Raw genomic sequence first — 19,303 nt, forward strand, 5'->3', positions numbered from 1 at the left:
TGACTAGTTTGTAACAGGCCACAAGATCCCCCCTCAGCCTTCTCTTTTGGAGGCTGAACAGGTTCAGGTCCCGTAGCCTCTCCTCATAGGGCCTGCCCTGCTGTCCCCTGATCATGCGATCATGATCATCCACCTCCTGAGTAATTTGAAAGAATGATGCCTTCTTAAAGTTCTCTTCAAGTTATAAAACCCAGGTAGGTGACAATATCCTCAAGCTTCTTCTGAGATGAATGTTAATCTCTGCCCATGGGAGTTTTCAATGCTTTTCCTTTCATCTTATTTTGGGCATGTTACTTTTGTTCAAGGCAGGAGGAGATGCTTGTTTTCCTTTTCGTACAAGATGAAAATCAATAAAAGTTCAGTTAAAATCATGACTAATCCCAAGTTTGCATCAGAACACTAGAGAGTACACAAGCACTGATGAAACCTGGGAAATTGTGCTCTGATCAAATGCACACTGGCACAGTTTTGGACACAATGTTTTTTGTGCTTTGTTTTAGGAATCAGAAGAACCCCTGAAGAGCAAAGTTTTTAATCTTTGTAGCCTGCGTATGCGTGACTTATGAGCTGTTAGCCACTGTGAAATTATCTCCAAACTCTATATAAAAAATACAAAATAATTCCACTTAAGTGATTTGTATGTCACAATATAAACATCCTTCTCTGAGTCTAGGTTCTCATTGTGGATTTGGAGACATCTGGACTAAAGGGCTGCAAGTCTCAGATCAGAAGTGTGGAGATGGGACATATTCTCTGACTTAAAATTTTCTCTTCCGTCTATTATCCAGTGCCCCTGAAAAAAAATATACCCAAGCATCAAAACTGGATTAAGCTACAAAACCAGCTTTTCTACTGTTCATATTTCATACCCTAAGTACAATATATAGTAAAGAAGGCATTCCACTGGCTGAAAAATCAGGTCTTACCATTTAACTTTAATGCAAGTCTCTTCATCCTTGGAGCACAAAAGTGAGGGAGCAGTGAGAAGAACATGGAAAACTGAAGACTCCAGATATTATTGGAAATATAACATGGTGAATTATTAACTGTGAATAAACTGGCTGATGGGCACAGTGCATTTTTATTTGTAAATCATGTCAATCAATTCCAATCTCTGCCAATTTTTCATTCTAAGAGTATTCACTGACTACTCTTCATTTTCTCCTCATGGTGTCTTTGCCTTGTTACACGTTAATGTTATGCTGGTCCTGGAGCTCTTAACCCCTGGATTATCCACACAATAACACCTACAACTAATTTTAAGCACATTTTAGAAGGCTTATAGTTATGCCACTCCAGGGCAGGTTTATCTCTGATCCATGTTACCCAGCTCCTGTTCCATTAACATGTAAGCGCTCCCCACAGATGAGCCACCCGAGCTGCAGTCCTCAAGCATCCCAGTATGCAGTGTCCTCTCCACCACCCTCCTGTTGTGTGGACAAACTTCCCCCCCCACTAAACTCTACTGCCCAGAGGGTGGTTCTGGCACTAAATCAACTCCCCTTCCCACCTCCAGGGTTGTGACCTTCCAAACTTGAGCTAGCACTAACACAGATCAACATTGTAGCAGCTCAAAATGCAACATGCAACAAGGTCCTAAGAGTTCAACAGCTGATTGTTTACATGCCTGCCTGACTTGCATGGGATTGCCGATTCCTTTTGAGATGACAAATTTTGAAAATGAGAGGATAGTGAATCCCATACAGCAGTTACTCTCATCCTTGCATGAATGCCTCTGATCATATGCAACGCAGATATAGAAAACGGACATATTCAAAATGCCTGTAAGTAGTGAGTCACGGTTGAAACTGGCAGTCCTTCAGAAATCAAATCAATGTTGACAATACTATTTTCAGAATACTTGGCCAGCTTTCCTGAGCACAAAATTGAAGAAGATAAAAGGGACAGATGTCAGACAATAATAAGGAATGCATTTATCCTGCACGTTGAAGTAACTATAGAAGAAGAAGGGTGGAATGCAAAATGCTGAAAAAAACTGGGTAACTAGGTATGCCAGTTTAAGGTTAACTTTTAAATTCTGCCTCATATTCATAGACATTATGAACAGAGATGACTGCTTCTGTTTGCTTTTCTGGTTTTTGAATTGAGGGGGAAAATCTGTTGAAAAATAGGAACTCCATAACTGAAAACAGAAACTCCAAATTACCTGGCACCAGAGAGCTAATATGTGGAAGAAAATGCTTTCCAACTATTGCTTCTCTTGAAGAACAGGCCAAAGCAGAAGATGGTACTGAAATTTCACTGGAAGTGAAAGCTCTGTATAAATAAATAAAATAGATATTTCCCATTAAAAAAAACAAAACTGTTGGAAACTTTTTGACCACTTTTCAATGATAGATTTTATCATGATCCTGGCCTCTCCTTTGGAGCATATATTGGGGGGAAAAAAGATTAAGACAGGAGGCTGCAGGAAGAGGATGTTCTCTATTAAAGGAATGAGACTGGAATTCAAGAAAGCTAGCTTCTAGCCTGGCTTGACTGTTGGACCCTGTTTTCTTAATTACTGAATGCTTTACTTTACAAGCTTCCCACTCAATTAGTTTTCTGAATGCTAAATGATTATGTTGAAACTTTTGCTATTAGATCACTTCATAGCATATAGACACTAGACATACCTTTTTTTTTTTGCTATAATTTTCAGTGTTGTTTAACCACAGGGTCATGCCGTGTAGGTCCATATATGTTTGTACAACGAAGAGCAACAGGGTGGAAATCACCACTGAAAGACAGCACTTTCTTCTATCTAGAATGCATGCATCCCTGCCCAGATATAAAGCTGCTTTTATCATTGAAACACTGCCCTTGTAGCATAGATCTGAAAATCCAGGCTCACAGGCAGGTAAACAAGGGGAAATTCAGACTTGCTTAGAAACTCCATTGGTGCACAGTAATTTGCTGCTACTTTTTTGCCAGGGACCAGTAAAGGATCTTCCTGACAAGAAGATATAATCGTAAGTCATTTTCTGTATACAAGACTATAGGAACAGGAAATTAAAAACATCTCTGTGGCATACAGATAGCAGTTGGTCTTCCCTAGATATAAATTCCACCCCACTTTTAAATGCACTAAATAAAAAAAACTATTTTCTACTTCTAACTTATCTATGCTTATCTACAGCATCATGTACCCCACTTTACTTCCTCATTGGATACAGCATCGTTGCTTAGGTGACAGCTCAGCGAGCTCCAGTGACTTTTCTGAATTCCAACTCTGGAAAGTTAATTTTTTTACTGTAATTGCAAGCAGCTGGCATTTCTACTTGCAAGAAACTCTGCAACCAGAAAAAAAAAAGAATCCCGGCCTCTACAAAAACACATTGTTACGAAGAGAAAGGGAATGTTACGTTTTGTTTTGTTTTTTAAACAACAAAAAACCATGTTCTGACACTAGGAGTGGCTTTGGATACCTTGGTTTGATTGCATGCTTTTTCTCTGCTCAAGATTTCTGTATCAAATGTTCATTTTACAAACATATATATTTTGGGGATTTTAATTATCAACCCTGAAAATTCAACTTGACACCTGGGAATTAAGCTACAGTTTCTCTCTTGTGAATCATCAGCAATAAAGATTCTTAAGATACAATTTCTCTCTCATATAACACCTCTCAGTGCCTTAAAATTATACCTTCAGAGACACCTGTTCAGCAATTTTTCCAGGTTTGTACATGTGTAATTAACTGAATACTGCTGTGATCACAATTATTGAACAGTTCCAGTGAGGATGTATGCAACTAAAAAAACAATAATAGTAATAAAAAAGCCCTCACACTGTTAACTCGAGACTGCAGGAAGCATGAAAATAAATATGTTGCATTTTATGTAATCTTTTTATAGATTGAGAGTTTAAACTTCTAAAACTTCAAAAATATTTAATGTGTGAATATTTTCTATTATCCCCATCTTTGTAATCCACCCCAAACAAATTTGTAAAATATATTTAAAACTTCTTTGTTTCACTTTAACATACACCATAAAAACACACAACATTTTGCTAATTTTGAAAAAATGAAATCAATTTTTGTAGGAGAAATTTACTGTTTTCACATATATATTACTTGGCAGACATCTAGAAAGACATGAAACTACTCTCTCTGATAAAATGCTATGCTGGGTATTTTTGGAGTGCTCTCTGCCCAAAATAAAACAAGTTTCCCAAATCCCTCTTTTTCATGATGTTATGCCCCTTTCTAAATTACAATAAACAGAGTACAGCTATAGATTTTCTTTACATTTAAGACTAAGTGCATACTACTCAAATTACTGTTTTGAAACCATTTTGACCATCTTTCTCTTAATGAGAAGACTGAGATGTCCTTACAGTAAAATTAAGAAACTCAAATGAAGTAGAAGTTGTGTCACTTATTGCTCTACTTGTAGAGACAGGCAGAATTTTATTTTACTTTGGTGGAAAGGGTCACTATACCCCTCGAGTGGAAAGGGGGTATAGGGGAGGAGCCCCACAGAAGACCTCAAAATCAACCCATGCTAACCTTGGCATACTTTAAGCAGGTACTACCACCTTATATTATATCTCTTTTCACCTACATCAAGTCATGGCAGGCGAGATTTAAAGTGAGAGATCAAGACACCTCCTGCGCATTCCAGGGCTCTCTGCCCTATCAGGCTCAGTGTGTCTTTTCCCTCACTTCGCCTCCCTCTCTCTCCGGGACCTCCAATCAGCCCATTCACAAATCCAGGGCCTTAACTAACCTGTAATGAGGCTGCAAAAAGACTTCATCTTTGGGTCACTGAAAAGTTTTACTGTGGCAGAATGTGAAAGCCAACAGACAGCCATGCCCTGTGTCATTCCACAAATGCCCAAATTTGTGGCTGAGACAAAAAGTGGAATTTGTATGGTAAACATCTATTTTAAAGTGGAGAGTGCAGACAACCTAAAGCTGCTCACATTTTCAAGCTGCCCCAGGCATGCATTACTGGGACTCCAGGGGCCAAGTCCCAGCCAGGGCATAAAGAATCGAGTCCCTGAAGCCCTGGGAGCAACTGCCAAGTTTTCCCCATCTGTAGAGGCATGCCCTGAGTCAGAATCCCTAGGCATACCTCAGCAAGCAGAGAACTCTGGGTTTCCCCCATTTGCAGAGACAAACCCCAAGTGTTTTCCTGCAGGCTTGAGCCCCTGCCACTCCCATTGCCTGGCCCCTCTGCAAGGAGATAAGCATTGTACTATATCAATCAGTTTTTGAAAGTGGGCATCACTCAATTCGCAAATATTATGGAAGGGGAGCTTGAGTCTCCTGAGGGGTGCTTTGAGATTGTTGCAGGACAGTTCAGTGCCCTGCTCCTATAAAGAGGTACAGATGCTGGTTGCTGGGGCAACCGCAGTTGGTCAGCTCACCGGAAGGGGGCAGGGCCTGACCTATATAAATACAATCCAGGCTGAGGCCAGGGAGGCAGTTCCCCGCTAGCAGCTGAGGAAGAGGGCGCTCTGCTGGAGTAAGCAGAGTAGAGAAGCCTGATGGCCTGAGCAGCTTCTGCTTGAGGATACCGGGTGGAGGAAGCCCTGGTAGGGATTTGAATGATGGTTAGCCAGTTGTCTTAGAGTTTACGTTGTAGCCCAGGGGCTTCAGTTTTCTCTTTGTAGTTTTATAAGACCGGAGGACCGGGTGAGGCTAATAGGGGTTGGAGGAGGCCTCATAAGGGCTCCACAGTAGTGTGGGGACCCCGGTGCCAGAGAGGGCACAACATTCAGGGGTGCACCGACCCCAGCCCTGAGAAGAGGCGCGAAGAATTGGGGGCCAGGTAAGGCTGAGGCTGCCTGAGCCCCACAGGAACTTCAGACCCGAGGAGGAGATCTGGGGGCCAGGCATGGCTACGGCCACCTGAGCCCCAATTGTGAGAAGGCCCTGGAGCAGGCACGGTCATGAGAGAAGGCCCCGGAGCAGGCACGGTCATGAGAGAAGGCCCTAGTGCGCATCGGTGAGACCACAGGCAACCGCGAGAGAGGCCAGGGAGCGTCCGTGAGGGCGTGGGGCAACCATGAGAGAAGCCAGGGAACGCCCGTGGGGTGCAGGCCCTAAGGCAAGCCAGAGAGCATCCGTGAGGGTGCAGGCCATTGTAAAAGAGGCCAGAGAGCCCATGAGGGCCTGGGCCAGTGTGAGACATGGCCAGGGAGCCCGTGAGGGCGTGGGCAATTGAAAGACAAGCCAGGGGGCGCCCGTAAGGGGCCATTGTGAAAGAGGCCAGAGGACCCGTGAGGTCCTGGGCCAGTGTGAGACAAGCCCAGGGAGCCTGTGAGGGCGTAGGCAATTGCAAGACAAGCCAGGGGGTGCCCGTAAGGGCGCGGCAAGGGATCAACCATACAACGTCCAGTACGTCTACGAGGCTTGGGGTGTGGTACAGGGGTGGTAGGAGCCATGCATAGCCCATAAGGCTGGGGTGCACCAAGTTAGTCAATACAGAACAGGGGCCAGGATACACCAGAGCATTGTGTCCAAGGGGACAAAAAGGCAGCCTCCCTTATAAAATACCTAACATCAAAGACGTGGTGGGCGAGAACGAGGGTGCTTTATCTTGGACTTGGCACAGTAGGAGGCGTCTGGAGAGATCACAGCCGCTCCTAGGACCCTGCCCCATGACAGAGATTAAAAAAGGTTAAGAGCCACTGCCTTGGCCATCTCCTATCACCCCTTAGAGTTTCCCTATACCTTGCAGTTTACTTAGCCAACTTAGAAACACGCAAAGAAAAACAAACTCCAACAAACACAATCTAATCTTTCCAGGATGTCTTCCTTCCCTCAACCTACTAGCCTCCATCCTCAGACCCTCTGGGCTTACTCATCATGATTAGACATCCTCTGGGAGCACAGTAGCAGGAGTAGTGAGCAAAGTCATTCCCCAAACTGGTCAACACTTGATTTGGGGAAGAGACTGGGAGCAAGGGCAGCTGCTTACCTACCCCTCCTGGACTGGTCCAGGAATGGACTGGAGCAGCTATCAAAACTCTCTGCCCACTCCCCAGATCAGGGATCCGCAGTCAGGGGAACTGGTGGGGGGGCTTTGCCACTCCCGTCCTGGAGCAGACCAAGAGGGGACTGCACAAGTGTTCTTTCTTACAAGGGATTTTCTGTAGAAAGGGAGGGGGTGTTTTTCCCTCAGAAGAAACTGGATGAACTCTTGTATACTTCAAGTTTCTACCAGAAGAGTAGTCATTCTCCTAGTAGAAACATAGGGCATTTTTACATACGCTTCAGGGGTAGGCATGAGGGGTGCTTTAATTAGAGAGGCTCTGAGAGCCACTTTGATTAAAGTGCCCACCGCGACTCATGTATCCGTGTCCACACGCTTCAAAATGGTGGCAGGGGTGCTTTAATTAAATCTTCTGGAATGAGTTTTAGTTAAAAGCACCCCCACTGCCATTTTGAAACGTAGGGATGTTGATACATGAGATGTGAAGGCTGGCTGGAGCACACCAATTAGTACATGGCAGCAAACTCTATTAATCTTGATTAAATCACAATGCGTCAGAGCAGCCTCCCCGTACACATATAGGCACCCCTTATGCCTGCATCAAAACAAGATGACAGCTCTCAGAACCTCTTAAGATAAGCACTTTTCAAGAGAAGAAAGTAAACAGATTCAGCAAGGAGAATGTCTATTTACCCTCTTCAATGACATGCAGTTATCTCCCTACTAGATGTATATCTCCACTCTCTGGAAACACAGCTGCCTGAGGGGCAGTTACCCTATAGTCAGTAGCGTTTCCCAAGGGGAATGATTACCAACACCTGTGGTGTCTTTGGTTGTCTGAGCCAAGATTTTGAGCCGTGTCTTGCCAAGTGCTTAGCAGGGTACATTCGCTCTGTCATAAGGATCCAATTACTATCAATAAAGTAACACAAAGTGCAGCATAATAATAAATTCCTCTGCAATGAACATAACTAGGGCTAAGAAGCAGAACATTTAAAAAACAGAAGGCCTAGGCTTTTCTTTGTTTAACTCTCCTCTATCACCCCCATCCCTCCCCCCACAAAAAACAAAACAAAAGTATATAGTTAAAAACAAATACTTGTAACAAGACTTAGCATTTTGAAACCGACAGAGGATAAATAAAGGAAAGGAGGAAAGACTTCTATCTGCACCTTCTGTTCTTTTTCTATATACAAGAGCCTGATGTTCAGAAGTGCTGAGCATACACAAGTTCAGCTCAAGTCAGCAGGACCTTCTGGTGGCCTGGACATCAGGAGAAAAAAAAAAAAAAAGAGTCCTCACATGCCTTCTATGCAACTATTTGGCCCTTTCTTCTGCTCTTTATTTGCTTCCAAAGTAATCCTGACTTCTGCAAAAATATCTCCTTTTTGAAGGTGCTGGCCACTTGATAGACAGACTGTTTTCAATATGTGATTTAACTGTGAACTGTTCACTTTTACTGTAACCTATTTAGAATATTCTGCATGGGATTGATCACAAAAATCACAACCTTTTTCTTTTTCTTTTTTGGCTTAGAACTATTTAGGGTATGAACCAATTTCAAGGAAGTCACTGGAATGACACCAATTGATTTCAGTGCAAACTGATTTAGGCCTTTAATAATCCATTACAAATTTTAGAATACAGAATGCCCATTATTATAAAGCAGAGTTCACATCTAGTTACTTTTCTAAGTCAATTTTCTACTTTTAGAAAAGTTAATACCTGACAGTCTGTGTGTTACATTTTACACACCCCACTTTCACTTACAAATAAGGAGAACACCAATTTTTTTTTCATTCTTAAAGTAGCCAGGCAGAGATTGACAAGAAGACAGAAGTAGTTTATACACAGACAGCTACTGAGGCCGCCAGCTACTTCTGGTTGTATAAATTGTTTCAAAGGTCACACTACTAAGTTTCATGAAACCAATTGTACAGCTTTTTCTACTGGTGTTAGAACAAATTAGAACTTTGACAATTTAGAGATTTGTTTCCTAAGAGCAGTGGGAAAGTACGAGTCTTTCTTTACCATTGTTACTGAGTTTTGTTTTCTTTTAAAATTCAAACACTTCTTTTATATTTCTACTAATCCTGAAAACATAAGGTAGAGAAAATAATTTAAAAAGCATGGCATGTTTAAATGCAACTGTAGCAGGGGCCTAGCCCAGTCCCACACTCACTGGGGCAATGATCGCAGTGGCACTTCACTGTCCTTGGGATCCCAGGTCATCCTGGTGGTGCTTTTTCTCACATTGAACCTTTTCTCCTGCCATGTGAAGACAGGCACCTGAGAAGCACCTCAATCATCACTGGAACACCTGAGTGGAAAGGGGTTGGGTGTAGAGGAGGCAGAGCCCCACAGAAGATGCTTAGACACTGAGACTTGTGCCCATCTCAACAAACCCCATACCTCCTGATATTCTTGTCAATAACATCAAATTGCGGCAGGTGGGATATTGAGATAAGGGGGTGAACACCAGCTGAGAGTGCAGCACCTGGGCCCCACCATGGTGTAACCCTTAGCCCAGGTCCCACTACAGTGACTATGATCAGTATGTAAAATATTTTTTCTAACACTATGAGGGCTGGACATTGGAAAAGTAAAAAGAGAAAGAGAAAGAAAAAAGTAGTTTAAAGTTTTATAACATTGATTAAAGGTTTTTGCCAGCTTATAGCTCTTATATATACTTTATTATTTGTAAGTTTTCATTAACAGAAGAATGACAATGGTATGTGTAAATGAGAGCCTACAGAACCTCCAAAAGGTCAAGTCCAATATAGTATTTACATTCTCTGGAGTCAATTACCAACCCCTTTCTGGAAGAAAAAAGCCAACTTGCATATATTTGTATCCAGCTGAAGGAGTTTATTTTCTATACTATTCCCACTTTTCAGCCTCCAGAAATAATAAAACAAGTGTATCTACTGACATTTCTTCTGTAAGAGCAATCTTTTCAGTAATATATTTTGCAAACCTAACACTGGCTTATATAGCACATTTCATTCCAAAGTATCCCAAAGTCTTTTTCAAATTTAAATTAGCGGAATATACACCTGCCCGCTACTCTGATGCAGACGTAGCCAGGATAAAATACATGAATTATTTAATAAACTACAGCAGCCCACACAACATTTAGGACAGGAAGTGAAGCAGGATGGAGTATCACATGGAACACAGGCATAATTTAAAGTGTCAAAATGGAGTAAGTAGACCTGCACCTACATGCCTTTTTCTTTAACTCTGAAACCTGAACAGAATATCAGGAACCTTTGGCTGAACCTAAAAAGTTCTGAGCAAACCCTGGTCATTTGAAATTTGGTACCCAGGTTACCAAAAGGTTGTGGAAACCAATTAAAGACTCGCATCTCTTTTTTAAAACTAACCTGGTGCTCCAAACCCATATTAGCAGGTCCTAGTACAAAGCTGATGGCTTGCTTCTTCAGTATCCTTCTTTCCCTTCATTTATAGCTTTTCCTAATAGCTCATCTAATTTATGCCCGGATCCTGAAATAAAATCTACTTATGAGGAACTTTATGCCCATTGCTCCACACAAAATTCTTATTTAACACTCTGAAAATAAAAAATACATGATATTTTACACCTTATTTACAAGTGTAATCCTGTAAAGCTAAACACCATAATTATTTATGAGAACGACTGAGATGTTTTGGGAAGATTTTTAATATATTTATTTTTTTAATGAAAATGGAAAGAACAAATTCCATTATGTCAGTGTGCATGCATCATAATTTTAATCGCTCTTCATGAGCCAATTTATCCAAAAGAAAAATTGTTTTGTTTTTGTAGACAAGTTCCTAATTTGTCATCTTTCAAACTAAAGACAGCAGAGTATTCTAGCATCATTTTTTTACCATAGCAGTAAATGGAGGTGCTCTCATCTCTTTGGTGATATGCTATATTTCTGCATATCTAAGCCAATTACTTCTCTTCTTCCCCTCCCTCTGCCTTAACACGTTTCACCCTTGTGTTCATTTTCTGTTCACAATCAGCCTCAGAGGTTTTCTGAATTCCTGATTCTCAAATAATTCCACTATATCAAAACATGGTGTTTCATTTTTCTCTAGCTATGTTCTCTTGCATTTTTCCAGGCTGTGTTTCAACCTATTTCCCACCTTTCAGATGCAGAATTAGCTACAACTGTAATTCTGCATGCTACCACCTAACCCTCCCCAAACATGCACACACTTCCCCTAGATCATCAGCAAATCATCAAAACAGTTAAGATGACTCTGCAACCAAAGCCCAGTGGCCACAACCTGCAACCTCACCAGAGTGCTGTTCAGCCTCATAATACTTTGTTTATTGTTTTTATTGCCAGGTTTTCAGTCCATGTGACAATGTCAGTTAATTTTCTTAAATAAGGTTACTGTGAATTTTGTCAACTATGATTGATTTTTTTCTTTAGAGAACAATTATTTCTAGCACTCCTTGTTCTTCATGAGTATGTAGTGCATTACCAACCCTTTCTCTCTGTACAACACAATATTATCACAGCCTTGATTTAGTCAGATACTTAAAACATGAGCCTAATTTTAAGTACATGGGTATTCCACATTTGAAGGCAAGTGGAATTATATGCTTATGTGCTTATAGTTCCAAACCCATATGCCTCAAGTCCTGCTGAACTGGACTCCAAATCTGCTGCAAAGCAGGTATTTATATTTGCAGGGGAAAGGGAAATATTGTCCCTACATATTGAATCATTAACAAATGAAACAGAACATTTATTCTTCGTATATGGTGCAAAATTATTTGCGAATAAGTGGATAAATGCCAGGTAGTTAGGAAAAATGTGTGTAAATTCAAGAATTTCAGATGTTATAACAAAATGAATATTAATCTAGAAATCCGCTTCAAAATATATGTTATTCATTATAGGCTATTCATTGTGTGCCACATGACTGCGTAGCAAGTCTCAGTGATCTAAATTAAGAGTAATAGGAATATTAGTATACTTAGACTTTAATTTTGACGAGGATTTTATTGCTTCCTATGCCATACACAGCACATGCTGGATAAGCTCACAACATAAAAGTACAAAACAGATCCTGCAACACCTAAAATGAAGTGCAAATACACTAAACATTCAAAACAATCCATATGATGAAAATATATATAAGTGTTTTTTCTAAATACTTTCAAATGATAACAATATATTTGCATACAGCAGGGCTAATTCATAAAAAATGTGGGATCAGTAAGGAGGGAGGAGAGTTACAAAAAGTGCAGCGTATAGCATACTAATTAAAATGCTAGTAATAGTGCAAGCCAGAACCAGAATACCAATAGCAAACTGCAAAGACTTACAGAGTGTTCAAATTCTTCAGTTTCCTAAAGGTGCCTGCTGGAATTTCTTGTATTCTGTTAAATCGCAAATCCCTAGGGGGGAAAAAAAAGAAAAGGAAACTTGATCATTATATCTTACTTCCTAATAGTGAAGCATCTGAAGGGGGTTGTTTCACTTTTAACAGGTTATACAGATGCACCTCTAGATCCTCCTCCTACATTCAGGCTAGATCAGAGTTCCTGTGAGGGAAGAATGAAGAGTCAAAGCTGTGGTTTGTACATCAAGGCCATTAAACGTAGGGCCCCCACCACAGTAGCACTTTACTCCCCATTGTGCAGACAGTGTATGTCTTGATGGAAATGTGGGAAGAGCTACTATTATGGTACTGTCTATGAAGGTGGGTGACTTCAATGATACATTCTTTGGAAACTATATGACTGAGACAGGGCAATCCTCAACATGACAAATTAAGAATGTACACCTCACCACAGGCCTATCAGCTTGGGCTACTGCAAAGGCTATATGCTGTTTCACGTGACAAATACATTTATCAGAATTCTTTTTCCTAGTTTTATAAAGATTACAATTAAAAAGAGAAAATAAAACAAGTATGGAATGCTTTATACTCTGTTTATACTAGCAACTGGAATAAAAACCTATTACAGCAACTTAACTAAAAAGCCAAGTAAATAAAAACAGGAAATTGCCTGGCTCTGTGATCACAATCAGTCTCAGATTTCTTTTTTTTTTTTTTTAAATGCATTCAATAAGTTTTTCTCTACCTTCAATGTAGCAGGAGATTTACTATTTTTAGACAAAAAGTACTTGAAAACCTCCTGAAAGAGCAGCTCCTGTTCACAGGAAGTATCTGCAATCTTGAATATGGTCCAATTTGCATCATTTTAACAATTAGTACTGAACAAATATATTGTAGGGTAATAAACAATGGTTTCCTGTAAAAATACCAGAATGGTGAAAGGTAATGACTAAAGTTGTACCATTCTATATACTTTGATTCTAAAATGTTTCTTTTATATCACATCACATAATGTTGCATCTACATTTTTTCATTAACCCTACTTGTCTCATACTTCTTTCCTACCCCACTTGTCTCATACTTCATTCCTACCCCACGTCTGAATATCAATATAGCTCTGAGGCAGATATCTTTTATTAGACCAACTCAAATAGTTAGAAAAATTCTTCTTAGCAAGCTTTTGCCCTTCCTCAGGCTGAGGAAGCATCTGCAAATGATCTGTGCTCCTCCTGGATGGAGTGGTAAAGCGGTCAGAAGCCAGTACATATGCAATAAAGCCAGTCAGTTAAAAAGTAAATTGAGGTGGTCAAGTCATGGGACAGAGGGTTTACCTAGAGAGTCAGATGTCAGGCAGGTTATAATGTGTCATAAATCCAATATCTATATTTAGTTCATGATTTTTTGTATCCAGTAGGTAGATGAAGTGAAGTTTGTGGGCTTGTCTGTGAAAGGTATTTTGTTAATTTCCTTTGAGGATTAGAACTGAGAGATTGGAGAAAGAGTGGTTTTCTTGTGAGATATGTGCCCCCACAGGTAATTGAATATTCTTGTCTTTGATAGATTTGCTGTGCGTTCATTCTGGTGTGTGTGCAGTTGTTGTTTTGGAATATAGCTCTGATGTACTAGAAGCCTGTAGGATTAGGAAGGGTCAGTCTGAACTTTAACTCAGAAATTAAACAGCTTCTTAGGATGGCTCTCCCCCATAAAGAGCAATTAGAGGGATGTCTCCATCTCCCTCTTTCATTTCTGCATCTGTTGATTTTCTGCGTTTTTCATGCAGGCATGCTCTTTTCACAAACTCTTTATTTTTCACTTGGTTGCTAAGTCTCAAGAGAGACTACTCATCCAAGTACAGAGCGAGCTCCTTGACAACTTCTACCCACAGTCCGATTCTCAATGATTAGGGACAGCACAGCAAATCTCTTCTAAGGGAGCGAAGGAAACATGCAGTGCTGCAATTGCTAGTTTTTTCTCCCTTTTATTTTAACACACTGGTATTCTACTAATACTGATAAAATGCCCTCATGGAAACCATCTGGGTGAAACTAAACAGAATCACTGTTACAGAATGAACTTTCACAGAAACAATGATAAAGGACAGAAACAGGGCGGGGCGGTCGGACTTCATGATCTAATAGGTCCCTTCCGACCCTAACATCTATGAAACTATGAAACATGCAACCACCAGCGAGGGAAAATTTTTCACAGAACAACTACTTACTTTTGGACCCCAAGGGAGGTCTATACAATACCTTCCAAAAGACAGGCCTTAAAACAAGAATTCATTACTTTACTGAACACTAAAAGCCGTGGCCTGAACAGAGACTGTTGTGTTTTATGGCTCATTGCAATTTACCTTCTTTCCTCACTATTGTCTCTCTACTTCACAAGTAATAATGACCCGTTTCCTTTGAAACAGTCTTTTACTTTTATACAGGCAAAAGTCGGGGCAGTGTGGCACGTTATAAACCAGTGATTGTCATACCACTCTGGGGTGCCGGAAGATGCCATGCAATGCTAGCACTGCTGGTTTGAAAACAGGATTCACAAGATAAAACCAGAGATTTCAAACAGTAGTAAAAAGATTCTGCACTGTTGTGATCTTTCCAAGAAAAGAATTCCTCTACTATTTTTCTGTAGGCAAAAAGAAAGCTAGTGAAAAGAGCTGACATTTACCTAGGGATGCCTTGGGTCCATAAAAGGTTAAGAACCCCTGTTATAAACTAACTCATTCAGAGAAGCAAGAGCTTATGTAGGCTACAGCCTACCTCATCAGATGCTATGTCTGGACTATCAGGGCATGTCCCCACAAGCATACATATGTGGTTTGTGATGCTGCAGACCCATCTGAGGTGCCACACATGGAGGCATTCACCATGCTGGAAATTTGCAGCACAGTAGGTTTTTTTGACACCGGGAGATCCTGGTGTCAAAAACCCATTCCAGAAAAAAGCGGGGTAGTGCACTTGGCAGCTTGCACAGTTTAAAATTAGGGCCTGGCTGGCCAGGGACATGCTCCGGCTGCCAGTCAAGCTCTGCATGCCTGGATCACTGCTGTTGGAGTCCTGGGAGGCTCCCAGGATCCCCGGTAAGACTGCAGGCACCAGTCTCCCTTACCCTACCAGGGCAGCTTGTCATGCGCCAGAGCACACATGCAGGGGAATTGCCCGTAAATTTGTGCTGCTGCTAGTTGTCCCTGGGGAATGCAGTTTGCTGCTCATGGGGACATGCCTTCAGAAAGCAGAAGTACTAAACATAGGAATAACATCATAGAAAATTAGGGATAAAAGGGAACTCAGGGGGTTATCTAGTCCAACTCCCTGCTCAAAGCAGGACCATACCCAACTAAATCATCCCAGCCAGAGCTTTGTTGAGTTGGGTCTTAAAAACCTCCAAGGATGGAGATTCTACCACCACTCTAGGTAACCTGCTCCAGTGCTTCACCATGGTCCTGAGAAAGTTTTTCATAATATCCAACCTAAACCTCCCTTGCTGCAACTTGAGACCATTGCTCCTTGTTCTGTCATCTGTCACCAGTGAAAACAGCCTAGCTCCATTCTCTTTGGAACCACCTTTGAGGTAGTTAAAGGCTGCTATCAAATCCCCCTTCAACCTTCTTTCCTCCAAACTAAATAAGCCCAGGTCCCTCGGCCTTTTCTCCGAAGTCATGTGTCCCAACCCTCTCACCATTTTTGTTGCCCTCCAGTGGACTCTCTCCAATTTGTCCACATCTTTTCTATAGTGGGTGGACTCCAGATGTAGCCTCACCAATGCAGAATAGAGGGGAATAAATATTTCCCTTGATCTTCTGGAAACACTCTGACTAATGTAGCCCAGTATGCTGTTAGCCTTTTTGGCAACAAGAGAACACTGTTGACTCATATTCCGTTTTTTGTCCGCTATAACCCCAGGTCCTTTTCTTCAGAGCTTCTGCTTAGCCCGTTGGTCCCAAGCCCATAGCAGTGAATGGGATTATCCTGTCCTAAATGCAGGACTTTGTACGTGCCCTTATTGAACCTCATGAGATTTCATTTGGTCCAATCCTCCAATTTATCTAGGTCACTGAATCCTAGCCCTACCCTCTAGTGTATTTACTACACCTCCCGCTTGGTGTCATCCTCCCCAACTTGCTTAGGTTGCAATCCATCCCTTCTTCCAGATTGTTAATGAAAATACTGAACAAAACTGACCCCAGGTCTGACACCTGGGGCACTCCAGTTGATACCACCTGCCAAGTAAACATTAAGCCATTAATTACTACCCATTAAACCTGATGATCCATCCAGGTTTCTTTTCCCCTTAAAGTCCATTCATCCAACCCATACTTCCTCAGCTTGGTTGCAAGAATGTTGAGGGAGTTGGTATCAAAAGCCTTGCTAAAAGGTTTTTTTAAAGAGTAGTTCCACTGGGATATGAAAAAGAAGGAGTTATTTAAGTGTGAGGACAGTTGAGAGGACAAAAAATGAAAGCAAGATGTAGAAAAAAGAAATTTAATTGAATTGGAATGAGAACCAGACATTTTTTTAAAAGAGCAAGTAAATTGGATGAGCTTCCAAAGTTAATGTGTGAACTTCTTTAGTAGTAAAAAAATGGTTCTGAAGGAAGAATGCTTATTTTCATTCATTCATTCTAGTGCTCTGGGTTTTCTCTCTGATACATACGGATTTACCAAAGACATAAACCAGGTAGTGGTCTAAGTTCTTCATCCTGACAGTATTGCACCCCTTAACAAGTTTTGCCTTAAATGCAAAATACAAACCATAATGAAAAGTTTTTACCATAAATGCATTTTGCCATTATTGCAAGATAAAAACCATAATGAAAAGGACCTCCTAGGTCCTTGCTGCATGATGCATGTAAACAATTAATTGGTTAATTCAGCAATACATTTAGACCAGTCACATGTGCAAAGTAATTATCACATGATAAAAATGACTTGCCAGCTATAAAAAGAACAACTAGCTATAAAGTTAGCGCTTGAAAATGTGTAACAACTCTAGACCGGATTTCTATCTAGCTTTAATCTGAACGTGTAGCATGGCCCTTAAGTTGAACATTAACCCTACCTTATATCATTCTTAACTAAATCTATAGGCAAGAAAGGAAACCATTAAGTTATGAAATACAATCACACAGAAGTTACAATGTTGACAAAAAAGAATATAGGTTTCATAAAGGCTACTGTCATGTCTATACTTCATAAAACAGATGCCCTTGCATTAGTATTTAATTAGCCTATGCATGCCATTCTGCAGCAACTAAGGTAACAAATGCAAGCAGTGAACAGAGAGGTAACTCAAAATAATTGCTTTTGACAATCCTAATTTTCTAACACTCAAACTAATCATACATGATGACTACCAGGCAGAGAACAGTAAGGTTATAGGGACCATATATTGAAGAGTTACTAGCCCAAACTGACAGCTTCATTATTCTTCCTCACATGACCAGGTGTCTGTCTCTTTTTTTTCAATTAGCCCTGCAGATAGAGAAAGAGGAATCAAATTACAGAACTACTGACAGGGGTAGGGAATGTTGCTGATATTTTCTTAAATCCTCAGTTTTCTAGTCTAAAGGGTCTGCAAGCACAGACAAGATGCAATGCAAGCTAATCTGGCTAGCACTGCAAAACCCAGTTTCCAAGACTTCAGGGGCTTTGTGCTGGTATCTGTAGTAGAACCACCGCTTGCTGTAGGTTGAGCTGAACTGAAATAACAGGCTTGTTGGTATTTCAATGCTTTTGCTAGCATGTGTGTACACTACTGCTCTCTATTGGATAGAATACAAAATAAATTCAGGGGTGTAATTAGATTGCCATCTACTGGGTAAAGATTATACATCTGAAAGGCTCGAGTGGAAGAGTACTGAAAGCTTAGTGGTTGATTAAAGCACTAAGAACTCAGCTTTTCCATGTATTAGAGCAGTGTGCTAGACAGATGTGTATGTTTCTTAGCCTATATTTTTAACCATAATGTTGTTTGAGAAATTGAAATAATACAGAAAATTCCCAGAGTATACCAACATATATCTATACCTACTACACTGTCAAACAGTTCTTTTTCAGTGCCATATTTAATATATTTAAATGCAATACTCTTTCAAGGCCATCTTCGTGGAATAGGAACATCTCCATATTAATGTGTAGGTGTGTGTTTCCTAGGATTTCCAGGAAATCTCTCTCCAGATTTAGGGCTGGTAGCCTGAATTCAAGCAAGTTCCCATCAGCTGTTTTTCTCCACAGTTTTACTATATTGCTCTGTCCCCACCACTCCCCACACCATCCCTTTCTTTAATAGATGCAAGAATACACTGAGATCTGAGTAACAAAGAAATACCAACTGATTTCCATGAAGAAATCTTATTCTGTTTTCCCTGCTTCCATCAGTAACATGTTTAAAAAACAAAACGAGACACTTAAATCAATTCCATACCAACACTGAAAAAAAAAATTCTGACAAAAGGTGCAGACTGAGAAATATGTGGTCAAGAATCTCTAGCATAACAAAATTGGGGGAGGTCAGAGAGCAAGACAGCGAGTGAGCACAAGAGAGAGTGAGCAAGTGGGAAAGAAACTTGATTTGTTAAGCCTTTACTATAAGAATATTAAAAACAAAAAGTTGAAAGTACAAACATGTATATAACCCTCTCAGGGGCTGAGCATGAAACATGTCAGCAACAAAAATACCATGTCACCAGAAACTGAAACCCCCTCCCTGCCATGACCTTCATTGGGTTACACATTTAGGACCAGCTGTCCATCTTCTACCTTGAAGAGTGCTCTCTCAATGGCCCAGCATGACACAAACTGGTCTACATTTTATTGCAAGATGAAGTATTCAAACTCAAATGTGACATATGCTTGGACCACAAAATAGAAGTTGTGGGTCTTTATCAAATCTAACCCAGTGATCCAGCTTCTGTGGCTTTTTCGGGTCACCATCCATCAGAGAGTACTGAGGACAGCAAAGAGCAGCCACAGCCAGGGGATATCCAGGAAGGCATCAAAA

General features: G+C 40.7%; 1 protein-coding gene across 1 annotated transcript in view; it reads right to left on the bottom strand.

Moving 5' to 3' along the window:
• PXDNL (peroxidasin like) overlaps positions 1–19,303 on the bottom strand; it is a 407,402-nt gene that overhangs the window by 234,589 nt on the left and 153,510 nt on the right. The window contains exon 2 of the mRNA XM_019527126.1: positions 12,280–12,351. Within this exon, the coding sequence (XP_019382671.1) occupies positions 12,280–12,351 (72 nt within the window). The remainder of the gene's footprint in view (positions 1–12,279; positions 12,352–19,303) is intronic.

Source organism: Gavialis gangeticus, unplaced genomic scaffold, assembly GCF_001723915.1.
Source record: "Gavialis gangeticus isolate Ggan-Ray unplaced genomic scaffold, GavGan_comp1, whole genome shotgun sequence".
NCBI lineage: Eukaryota > Metazoa > Chordata > Crocodylia > Gavialidae > Gavialis > Gavialis gangeticus.